Source organism: Ostrinia furnacalis, unplaced genomic scaffold (genome assembly GCF_004193835.3).
Source record: "Ostrinia furnacalis isolate ACB-3 unplaced genomic scaffold, ASM419383v2 OfSCF3264, whole genome shotgun sequence".
Taxonomy (NCBI): Eukaryota; Metazoa; Arthropoda; class Insecta; order Lepidoptera; family Crambidae; genus Ostrinia; species Ostrinia furnacalis.
The window spans coordinates 330,326-342,982 of NW_021133503.1; the positions used below are offsets into that span (position 1 = coordinate 330,326).

Here is a 12,657-nt window from a genome sequence, read left to right on the forward strand (position 1 = left end):
CACATTTTTTTAAACATCTTTATATGTTTGTAAGCTACTTAAAATGTGATAAGCTGAATATACAGGGTGGAAACGATAAGTGATCTCATTCGATTATTTCTAAACTATACAAGATATCGAAAAACTGGTTACTGATCCTGAAAGTGCTTTACAAGCTCTATCTAACGGTACCAATATTAGGTTACAGAATTAACTGGATCTATCCGAAAATTAAATGTTTTCAGCTTCCATACTAAATGTATGTCAGCCAAACAATATTAGAAGTACCTATTACATTTTTTCATTAAATAATAAACACTTAAAATGAACTCGTAAATTGCATTCTTATTTAATTTTTTTCTTAGAAAACATTGGTTTTAGGGTTTACTTGCTATAATATTAACAAGACATGAGTGCCATGACTGTGGTTGTACTAAATGTATGGAAGCTGGAAACATTGAATTTTCGGATGGATTCAGTTTATTTTGTAACCTATTATTGGTACCGTTGGATAGAGCTCGAGAAGCATTTTGAAGATCAGTAACCAGTTTTTTAATATCTTGTATAGTTTTTAATATTATGTGATTTTACTAAATGTATGGAAGCTCTAAACATTGAATTTTCGGATAGAAACAGTTTATTCTGTAACCTATTATTAGTACTGTTTGAAAGAGCTTGTGAAGCACTTTCAGAATCAGTAATCAGTTTTTCGATATCTTGTATAGTTTAGAAATAATCGAGTAAGATCACTTAACGTTTCCACCCTGTATAGTAGAAATGGTATGAAGGATGAAAACTATTTGCTTACATATTTAATGACATCCTTAAGTGGAGTAAATGTTTGTTGCCAGGGATATGTATTAAATAGTCGTTTTCTCTTGTAAATAAAATTAACGTCTAATTTAATTAAGTGTAGATAGCTTTAAAACATATAATCCGTGTGAGAACATGCATTTAAGTCGCGTTTAAAGACAGCTCGTTTGTCTAAACTTAATTAAATAGTTTTATCAATCAAAACAATTACAATGACCCGTTACGACCATGACATAGAAATTGAGGTCTTTTGAAATTCGAGGTTTGTTCTCTGTTACCGTTATGTATGAGATGAAGGTCAAATGTTCATTCATTTTTGTTACTATCAAAATAGCGCACACACACGTCAGTTTGAGTATTTATAAAAATAAACTAGGTGTTCTGCATAATGTGCAGCCAATAGGGGCGGAGCAGTAAAGAAAAACGTTGCAAAACGGGAAATATTATTCAAACTATTTTCACGCGTACGAAGTCGCGGGCATAGCTAGTTAATTAATAAAAATTATCTCAAGTTGCTGTGCACCTTTTTTATAATGAGTATGAACTTTAGTAAACATTTTTAAAGCGGTTTGTTAACTTATTGTATTCCTCTTTGCCGCAAGTCCGCTGCGGAAATTGTGACTCACTATACTTGCTGTTCTCGTGATTATGACGTCATAGTATCTTAATTTTAAAGAGTAAATAACTGATCGCTGTTGTGCGGATTTCACCTGTTATGTTCTGGTGTTTTCGAGTAAAACAATATAACAATTTATCCTTATGATTCGGATTTTATCTGTTTCTTCTTAAATGATGTCATAGTCCGATTTTGTAGGTATCTTGAAATGTTGATAGGCGCTCCCGGAACCGAACAGATGTTTTTCACTTGTTTTCATCTAGGGTTGAACAAATTTTAATTGCCTACAAACACTGAGATAACGTGTGTTGTGTCTAGAATAGTTTGTACTCTGAACCTTAGTAACCAAGATCGAGATTAAAATATGTAATTGATGACTTACTATAATAATTGATTTTGCGTATAATCTTGTAGTGTGATGAACAATCTTAAAATCCAACGTAAACATTCCTAACCACTAGTTCTACTACTTTCTACCAGTATAAGACCCAATTTATGCACGAAATAAGTTATGCAAGGTTACTCGTCAAACTGTCTTTGCGTGCAAGGTCAATTTGCGCGAGTATCCTAATTCCATCTGGTTAGCACTTGAAATCGCTGGTCTACGTTGACGACTCATCATGCGGATGTATTTGTGCAAGTATAAGTTAACGACATTAACGTTTGAGCAGTTAGGTCGAAAATATGACGAGCAAATATTTTAGATGTCACAGAATGTTACAATTCTACAGCTTAGTGCGTTACATTTAATTTTTTTCGTTAGTAATGTACACAGACGAAATAATTGATATGATCCCAAAGGTCAAAATTAAAAAGTTACGTTTCCTAACGTTATTAACTGGTTACGATTACAAATAAACATTATCTCACAAAGAAGTAAGTAAACACAGAATAGTAATGTGTAACAGTTACAATTTAAGCCTGCGAAGCCAATTTCGGCGAACTGTATAGCCATGTTTGACGGTGCATAGACGTCATCGAGATACAATTGCATGCGTCATCATTATTGATGTCCTTTTGGTTGGGCTGTGATTAGCTAATTGTCATCATGACATATCTACTTATCAAATTGGGTGCGTACACTCGACTTTGTTATTTCTGTGTCACTTGTTTACCGGCAGAATGCCCTCGGAGTGATAAAAAATGCAAGAACCAGTCTTTGCGGTCGATTTCGATCGAAGAAACATGTTCTTTTAACTGCAATATTTTTGTTTAAGGGAACATTTGTAGCTAAATTGCGTGTTATTTAAACATTTGTTGTGGATAAAGATCTAAAGTTAGATAAAGTCAATTTCCACATCTTGTAGACACATGCTGTGTTTTATGCCGTAAGGCCGATTCTTAGTAATATATGACTAATCTGATCCTTAACGGTGAGACTGATGAGATCAAATAAGCGTAATTACGTAACATTTACGTAAACTTCCCTTTTGCGTCGGATAACAGCGTAAGTTACGTAACTCAACCACTAACCCTGGGTTGCACTATATCTTACTTTAACTATAACAAACGTAAAAAAACACCGGTTAAGGTTATAGTTACGGTTAAAGTTAAGGTAATGCAACTCAACTTTGTATTTCTTCTGACCTCGTATATGTCTTGCAGTCGTGGGATGCATTCTTCCGCAATGCGACCAACGGGGCGCAGCCGGGCGCCGCCTACACGTCTCCGCCGAACCTAGCGCCATACAACAAAAATGAAGTGCCACTCACAGCGCTGGTCCCAGCCTCTGGTGGCATGCCTTCCATCGCCTCAGGTTTGACAGATTAAACTTCACAATACACTCAATAAGATTTAGAGGTAATAACGTATTTGAACTCGACCGTCAGTATTGCAAAATGAATACATTTCACAGGATCCCCTATCAATGAGAAGATCATCGACGACCATCTCGCCGTGCAGGCCATCATCAGGAGTTACCAGGTGAACACTGCTCCTTCTTACAACTTATCAAATATTGTACACAGAAACCTAAGACACGTTCCTTATGGTTTGCACATTATGTTTAGTCTCATATTTGCCATTCCCTTTGCGCTAGTTCCCTTTGTATTAGCTCCTCTAATGTGCTACTTGACACATACTCGTATGCTATGTTGCACCTGATAGTGTTGCATTGTCATAAAAACGTTAAATTCTGATGATACGTACATAAATTGCGTTTATAAATCATAACCGATAAGTTAATCTCGGTGTTAAGTTGATACGCAACTAAGCCATCTTTAGAATATACGAAAGCCGATAAAAACACCATTATCAAAACTCTTGCAAAACAATGTACGGCTATTTTAAATAAATAGGCTATATTAATGAAATCAGAAATTAATCATAGATTAGAATACAAACTTATGAATTGTTTCGATAAGGCGACAGAAATTCTAAGATTTTATTATGTATTTATATTCGATGCAACTGCATGTGTAATAATTGGCATTGCGGTTTCGTTGGTGACATTATTGTGATCGAGTCCAAATTGTAAACCACGACCTGGCGACTGTTAAAATATACGCACCACGTTGGGCGCCATCAATTGTTAAAACCCCACGTTGGGCGCCAACATTTGTTTCGAACCCCACGTTGGGCGCCAACTTATTTTGTTGGTGCAAATGAACGCGATGTCGTCGGGTCGTGGTTGCGACTGCTTGGGCTATAGTGACGATGTGGTGGCGGGTGCGTGGCAGGCTCGCGGTCACCTGGCGGCCGACGTGGACCCGCTTGGCATCACGACGGCCAACCTGCCCCAACTGGGCTTGCGCGCTCCAAGCTCCGAGCTCATCATGAGGAAATATTTCAAATTTGGTACGCTTCAGTCGAACGAGAAGTGTCGCTCTCGAGATATTTGGAAGCAATCACTTTCGTAAAAGATCATGCCATACAACTAACTAGCTAAGCGTTGTTTTGCGTGTCACATGATTGTTGTTTTACATTCAGCGATAATATTGCATACATATGTACCTACATACCAAAAAGACCGCGACGAGCGACTGCGGCGATCCTCTTTTCTCGGATAAACTTGTTATGGTGATTGTTTTCAATTACGAAATTAAAGTAGGTTCATTTTATGATTAAATTTCGTAATGCACAAAATAGTATAAAATTTTTGTTTGTTTATGTAACTCAAAAGATTTATATGTATATGCATGTGTATGAGACATTACGCTGTTACAGATATTCCTAGTTAACTTGTTTGCTGTAGTATATCATATTAAAAATCGTTTTAGTAGAGTAATTACCTAACACTACAGTTATTCGTTTCACAAAATTATTCCGCCGTTTGAACTAAAAGTAACAAAACATAGCTTACATTGTGTTCCAAGTGTTCCTTCTAAATTTTTTTCTACTAACAATCTCTGCGGACCGATGTCAAAAGAATTGCTAGTCTCAAAAATGATATTTACCCAAAAGTACCTATTCATAGGTATTTTAAATAGTTTTTTAGCTTCACGTTAGCATGCGTACTAGAGTACAATTTGTATTTATTGGTTATATTTGGTTAGGTTTCTTTATTTTCTTTTATTTTTTTATTACGGTTGGCTGATTTTCAAGGTGGCTCATATATTTTAGCTTATATATTTTGGGGAACAGCGAAGTACCTATTACGTGAATAAACAAAATGAAATATTTCCTTCGAAATGCTAATACATTTTCCTCGTAGCTCGGGCGGTAGCCTTATCTCTAGATCTAATAAAATGTGACCCGTTTGCAACTAAACTCGGAGTGTGGCTTTTTGAGTATCGTGAGCCTGTGCACATCGCACTGTCATTACAATGTCGATTGTTTTCACGTGGCCATAGTCCCGGGGTCACCTCGTGGCGCACCTCGATCCCCTGGGCATCTCGACCGGGGATCCCACCTCGAGCGGCGACTGGCACGGCGGCTTGCGCGCCTTCGCCAACGAGGCGGTTATTAGACAACACGTGCGATTCGGTATGAAGTGTTCCAATACCAACATATTGCTATTGAGGTTCAGCGGGATGTCAACTGGCATTGCATTCAACCTTTCACCATATCTATTCAAATGCGACAAGTTATCTAATCTACAAGACGCTGTCGCGATCATGTTAGCTCATTTAAGATAAAGATGCTCTTATCGCGGTGAAGCATTGTTATGGAGAGATATGATTACACAAACGTCCTAGGCGCCGTTTTTGAGCGCAAACCAGTTAACATTTTCTTAATTTTCAATTAGCAATATGAGTTTCTAAATCGGTATAGGGCTCAAAGCTTCGTTTCCACACGCAATGTGACAGCACAAGCTCTCCACTTAAGGGCAGTCCGTCCTTCTGTCTTGTCGCCTTATTACACTAGTAGAAGGGCTTAGAATTTGGTACCTCTGGCTTTTAGTTTGGTGCTTGGTTTTTATAAATTGTAGTTTTGGAATTTGAACACCTTACGCGGTGCTTGGGCTGTATAATTTTTATAGCATAATTTTATGATCTATTCAAATTATTTTTATATTATGTAAATGAGTTTAAATATATTTTTGTACCGTATAAATGTGTATTTTATGTAAGTATAATTATATTCCGTCTTATTTGTAAATACATATAATAATATTAATAAAATTGAGACTAGCTTTTTGAATAAACGTTCGGTCGGCTTTCTACAAACTAATATGTAACACAATTAACAGTCAATATTGTTTACATTAGGAGTTCAAGGTGTTAATACGATTAATAATGTATTGATAGTTTTTATACACTATATTCACTAATGCAAATCATATTCCTTTACTAGAATAATCTGAATGTATAGTACTGTTTAGTTAATCCCTGCAATCCTACATAGACGTAACTTGAATGTTACATTGTAAATGTACTATTAAAATTAGAATAAGTCACTGAGTAGGTAGGATGACCCGTAGAAAATATGTCCGATCGGTTTATGTGTTGTCTTTTTTTTTCGTCCGTGTATGATACAACAATTTTGAGGTGAAGCCCCTCACAGATGTCATCGTAATAGTGATAATATCCAACGCTTTATGTTCACGTTATCATCCACTTTTGACAAGAAATAATTCTTGTCGGCAAGGTACTTTAATTCGGCGCACATTGTTTTGTTGTCAAATAAACTACTGTTGAGTTGAGGGAAATGTATTTAAATGTGTATCTATATTTATATATGCACCAGAAGGAGTTTTCAACACACTCTTACGAGTGTTATTTTATTAACTTTAAGTTCAAATATTACAATGTGTATGAAGCTTATAATGTCATACTAAACCAATTTTGTCAGGCTTTGAAGTGTTTGTTTGAACATGTATTATATTTAATTTCGCTTATTATATAAAAAATATACAACTAACATCAATATAATAACAGCAGTCACACTTGCATACTAAACCAGTATATTATGAACTAAAAAACAGATCCGAGGACACCATATAGCGAAACTCGACCCGTTGGATATAGCAAACATCGATTCGACGACTAAAAACCCGCGGGAGGTGATACACAACAGCTACAGATTCGGTAAGGAGACGCATTGAAGCACCCTGGCCCGTCGGTGTCCTCCGGTAGTTATGGCGGCGCGATCAAGGCGATACTTTATGAACAGATCTCGAAGGCCTATATTACGATACGCTCAAGACAAGATTCAATCTCAAGCATAGATTCCACCGTTTTTTGAGGCATGGTAGTTCGACGAACCCTGACATTTGCTGTGATTTGCTATTGGGGTGAGCCTACTCCTATCAAACATTATATTTACCTTTCTAGTTACCTTATGGGATTAATAACGGGACCATTACTAATGTTCTTAAAAAACAGCCTTTGGATGAAAAATATTTATACTAATCCCAGGAAAAAATGTATGCTTGAGTTGGAATCGAGTTGGAGCGTCGTTTCGTAATACGGGCTCAACACCTTCATTTAGAAACTGTCTCCTTCATTTTCTATTTCAAACTGTTTCTTAAAAAATCTTTGGACTTTGACTTTATGTAAAAACAAGCGGTTTAGGAGTATTATATTTACTTTATAATGTTTCTATGATTTGCCTTTTTGTAGTATGATTTCTGTTCGTAAACTATTTTAGCGTCTGAACGCCATAACTACGTACATTTGTCTCCATGTGTCCTAATGCACGGTACTAGGCAAGCACGCCATTTATACAGGTTTTATGTTTCCACACAGGCACAACACCTTTATCCATTTATGTATCTATTTATTGCACGTTATAAATATGAGCATGTTTATCATTGCATGGTAAGAAATGCATGTTTGCTTGAACATTATAAAAATAACATGGATATAATGCGTAATTAGATTCCTTTGTAAAAAATAGTACTAGTTAAGTGACATTGAAAAGCGTCTGAGGGTCACGTGGACAAACCTCATCTCTCGTTGGACCGTTTCCAATGAATCTTCGCGCTCGACTTCATTAAACATAGCTCCATGTGAATAGCCATTGGACAATTGGACTTGTGTAATATCATGGTTAATGCACGGTTTGGGGATAGATAGAGAGCTTGGATATTCGTAATATGTTTACCGGACCTCGTCATCGTTCATTGTCATGTGATAAAATACTAGTAAAGGGATATGACGTCACTACTCTCGAAGTACGCTTCTATATGTGCTTGTTCTGGGTTAATGATTCTCAACTGTTATTGAAAAATTTTACCCAAATACATCCATTTCATGTTTTGTTTTATTGTTGTAATGCATAACGATAATACTGTTTCGATTGTAAACCAGATAAGAAATGGGTGTATTTTCATAATGTCATTATGTATTTTAGTCTAGAATGTTATATTTTCATTCCCTGGACGTTCATACTCTCATGGGCACTTATGTATTTTAGATGAAGCTGACATGGACAGGGTATTTAAGCTACCCTCCACCACGTTCATTGGTGAAAAGGAGAAAGCCTTGCCTCTGAGGTAAATAAATTGAATAAACTTTACTAATCTAATAGATAATGACAATGTAAAGGGAAAGTAAAATAACATCTGGTGTATTATGAACTTAGGTATTATTTATGTGTTTAATTAAAGCATTAAGTAAGTAAAACAGTAAATTTTCTCAGCGATTTGTTTACGTTCTCATATTTAACCAGATGTGTGAAACTTGATTGCCTTAATTATTTTCTTTATTGGTAGCCGCAATACAATTTAAAATTAAGTCAATACTATATAATTTACCGATATCTGGTCATGATCTTAGTTACCTTGATAACGGGTCATTGTTCTTTGAAGGTCCCTAGACTGAATATAATTATGAGTAATTAATTTTATATTTTTTGCTAAAGGGAAATTCTGAACCGTCTGGAAGCTGCGTACTGCGACAATATCGGCATTGAGTTCATGTTCATTAACTCGTTGGAGCAATGCAACTGGATCAGGCAACGTATGGAGCCCCCGAATGTTACCAAAATGAGCCCCGACCAGAAGAGGCTGATCCTGGCCCGTCTCACCAGGTCTGCAGGGTAAGTATTGAAAATTTCATTCGATATTGATAACACACAATGTGTCAATAATGATTACTCACAATCACACTTTAGATTTCGTGATCATTGATCGCCAATCGATTGGTATCACTTTTACCAAATCTTTATGAGATATGATACTCAAAAATTATGTTCGTGATGATTCACGAACACTTTGTGTCTCCTAACTTTTTACACTCATCGAAAATCTCGAGAAAGTTTCTGAAAAAGTTGCTGCTGAAATATAAAGCTTTTTTTAAACACTGCCATTGCAGTTGTTAAATAAAAAACAATCCCATTTCATTACATAACATTTAAATAGTATCTGGCAAGAAGTTAGATGTATTAGATGAGTCGGTAGTGTCTCTAGTATCACAGGTCAAGATTTGTACCGGTCTGATTGCCAGCATAGTCTAATTAAAGAATGTAATTAATTGGGATCACGCATGTTTAGTATCTAGATTATGTAAACATGATAATCTAGACATTCCTTGTTTGTTATGGGAAGTGAAAACTGTTTTAAGTCTTATTTTGAGAGAGAAAAGACAATAGAATAATAATAGAGTTTCAAGATGTTAGAAATGTGGAGCGTTCAAAATTGAACACTATAGCTTAGCAATGAGGTTTATTGTCCCTTCGACCTCGACAGCCAAGTCGTGTTGACATTGACATTGGAAGCAGCCATGTGTCTCACTTCAGCGCTGGAAGCAATTATCTGTTCACTGGGTGACCTTACGTGTAAACAGTGGCTACAGTTATACAGCTCCTTTTACGATTGCTTTACGAGTTTCCGTATTGTTCTCTCTTTGAAAATGGCTGTTCTTTCAAAGCTTGTACTTTTGCTAACTTCAAATGCAAGATGTAGGTACAGATTTTATATATCTTTTTGGGGAAATCTAGAAATGGATATTTGCAATTGATAGGTAAAAGACGAATTTATTTGATTAATATTTGAATCATGGGCCAAATAATAAATTAACGCTTTACCTGGAGGTGTCAGAAATGCCACCATATTTTGAACTCTAGTGCGATAAAACCAATGATAAATACTTTCTCTATACCAGTTAAAGAGTTAAGTACAGCAGTGACTGCAACATCTAATAAATTAATTTTCCTCTAGATTCGAGAACTTCCTCGCCAAGAAATGGTCATCAGAGAAGCGTTTCGGTCTGGAGGGCTGCGAGATCCTCATCCCGGCCATGAAGCAGGTCATTGACGTGTCCACTCGTCTGGGTGTTGAGTCCATCATCATGGGAATGCCCCATAGAGGTTGGTTTATTTTATACTATGAGACTCACGCATACTCTAGACCAGGGTTTCCCAATTATTTTTTGCTAAGGAACCCTAATTGATTATAGTTTTCCTAGCGGAACCTCCGTACTACTCCGCCCGCAAGCCCTGCCCCTCCCTTGCGTAAACAAGTCGGTGCGAGCGAACAACGTCGTTCACGAAACATGGGATAATATTTTTTACGGAACCCTTGCGGCCTTTCCACGGAACCCCAGGGTTCCGCGGACCACCTTTCGGGAACCGCTGCTCTAGACTTAGGCCCAGAACAGACGGTGAAACGCAACTGCAATGAAACTGCAACTGCTAGTTACTATTAAATTTAGTTGCATCTAAGTTTCTGCCATAGCGTCCGTTGAGAGACCACACATGACGCGACCAGTTTGAAACTTTCAGTTTCGGTTTCATTCATAAGAATCTTTCAAAAGAAGATATCAATTTTCTGACTTCACCATACCATTTATATGCCCATGTTAACATGGGCTAGTGTCGGCTCATATACCCATTTACCTAACACCCTGTATATCTATTTTTTTATCTTCATGTTATTATTGTTCGCGAAAGGGGTGTGTGAAAAAAGTATTATTCACACTTTTCTTTATTGAAAATCAAGCTGCATCCTTCGAGTGCTGCCAACTATTTAAGAAAATCTATTCTAAAAATGCGGACTCATTGCCATATTGTCACTTACATTGTAGTGACTTTAAAACACCACAACGTGTTTGTTTCGTGACTTTAAAATGTTTCGCCTACTTTTATCAAAATCGATTAATTTTTTTTAACAGTCATTAGGTAGGCAAGTTAATTACAATGTTGTACGCTTAATTTCATAGGCTTATATTATAATTAAGTAGCGACAGCCTGAACGTTACTTGTTAGGCAACAATTCACTGTTCAGTCACGCTGAACTGATCGTTTGGTTCAAGGAAAAAACCTGCATAAAAAGCCTCAGTGCAAGGGGGTCACTAGTGAATTATAAACAGTTTCATGAAAGATGAGTACTAACTCGGTTATGTTGCAAACTGTGATTGTTTCTTGGAAAAATGAATCGTTTACTATGTTGCGAGGAACACGATACGATGACAGATTTATTGATTCTATTCAATATAAGCCTAATTACTGGCGTGAATCTTTTTACTCTCGTTTTCACCTCGTTTCAAATACAGACCTTTTACGGAATAGTATCAAATAGCTGTCATATTGTTGAATATAGCAATATACAATAATTATTATGTAACAACCGCTAAAATTGTTATAACCTTGCTAACCTTTGCCTCGTCACTGATTCAAGAGAAACAAGGCCAATGCTATTTTATAGTTTTTTGGGGTTTGTTGTCGGTCTTATTAAACACTAGCTGACCCGGCGAACTTTGTTCCGCCTTAATGGCAATAAATAAGCAGACTTTTTTTTTTGTTTCGAACGGGAAAAAAAGTATCCTATGTCCTTCTCCTGGCTCTAAACTACCTCCCTGACAATTTTCATCTAAATCAGTTCAGCCGTTCTTGAGTTATAAGCGAAGTAACTAACACGACTTTCTTTTATATATATAGATGTTATAAATAACCCGTTTCTTATCAGGTCGTCTGAACGTGTTAGCCAATGTTTGCCGCAAGCCCCTTCATCAGCTGTTCACGCAGTTTGCTGGGCTCGAAGCCGAGGATGACGTAAGTTAGAATTACCTACAGTTGACAGCATATTTCTGACGTTTCCTTCATTGATATTAAAGTTCGATTTTGAAGAACTGAAAAAACTGGCGACTTTCGTCATTTTGGGGTACACTGTACAAATTGCGTGTAACTCATCATTTAAAAAACATAATGGGAAATGCTAATTTTCGCTTGTCATTGACATGGTAACCACCTCCAAAGGTTATTCATAAACCATAGTATACTTGACCTACGCAATCGCAGCACTGACTTTTTTCAAAACCAAGTCATCCGTTTTTATATAATTTTTCCGGAAATATTAGTGTTTCCAATTGAATTTTCATTATTTAAACGTTTATGAGACGATCGAAACGAAAAAATCGATCGAAAAGTATAAAATAAATCAAAATTGAAAGGGAAATTAAAGTATTTCATTTAACTCTATCCTTGATGACATTTTATGGCCGGTAAATATGTTGAAGTGTCTCACCTGAGATATGGTAAAACGTAACAAGATTTATAAATCGCAAGTGGACAAGCGCTGACATTTATCTAAATTGTTTGCCATTAACTTAACCATTGTCATTGTATCGTAATCGATTATCACAATGGATGTGTGCTTTTGTTTTACTAAGAGTTATCGCTGAAGTGTGGCTATTGTTTTGTAGGGTTCTGGTGACGTCAAGTACCACTTGGGTACGTACATCGAACGTCTGAACCGCGTGACGAACAAGAACATTCGCCTGGCCGTGTGCGCGAACCCATCTCACTTGGAGGCCGTTGACCCCGTCGTGCAGGGCAAGACCAGGGCTGAGCAGTTCTACAGGGGAGACAATGAGGGCAAGAAGGTAAGGGAATCCTTTTTTAACTGGTTGTTATTTGTGACCAATAAC

General features: G+C 36.7%; 1 protein-coding gene across 7 annotated transcripts in view; it reads left to right on the top strand.

Moving 5' to 3' along the window:
- Positions 1 to 12,657, top strand: part of Nc73EF (oxoglutarate dehydrogenase Nc73EF) — a 31,084-nt gene that overhangs the window by 2,253 nt on the left and 16,174 nt on the right. For 3 of the 7 annotated variants that reach the window (XM_028311277.1, XM_028311276.1, XM_028311281.1), the window contains exons 4-11: positions 3,014 to 3,164; positions 3,264 to 3,331; positions 5,200 to 5,332; positions 8,207 to 8,285; positions 8,654 to 8,830; positions 9,951 to 10,099; positions 11,697 to 11,782; positions 12,433 to 12,612. In XM_028311277.1, the coding sequence (XP_028167078.1) occupies positions 3,014 to 3,164; positions 3,264 to 3,331; positions 5,200 to 5,332; positions 8,207 to 8,285; positions 8,654 to 8,830; positions 9,951 to 10,099; positions 11,697 to 11,782; positions 12,433 to 12,612 (1,023 nt within the window). Of the gene's footprint in view, positions 1 to 3,013; positions 3,165 to 3,263; positions 3,332 to 4,086; positions 4,205 to 5,199; positions 5,333 to 6,773; positions 6,877 to 8,206; positions 8,286 to 8,653; positions 8,831 to 9,950; positions 10,100 to 11,696; positions 11,783 to 12,432; positions 12,613 to 12,657 lie in introns of all 7 variants that reach the window. The other 4 variants (XM_028311280.1, XM_028311279.1, XM_028311282.1 and 1 more) reach the window with 2 other exon arrangements.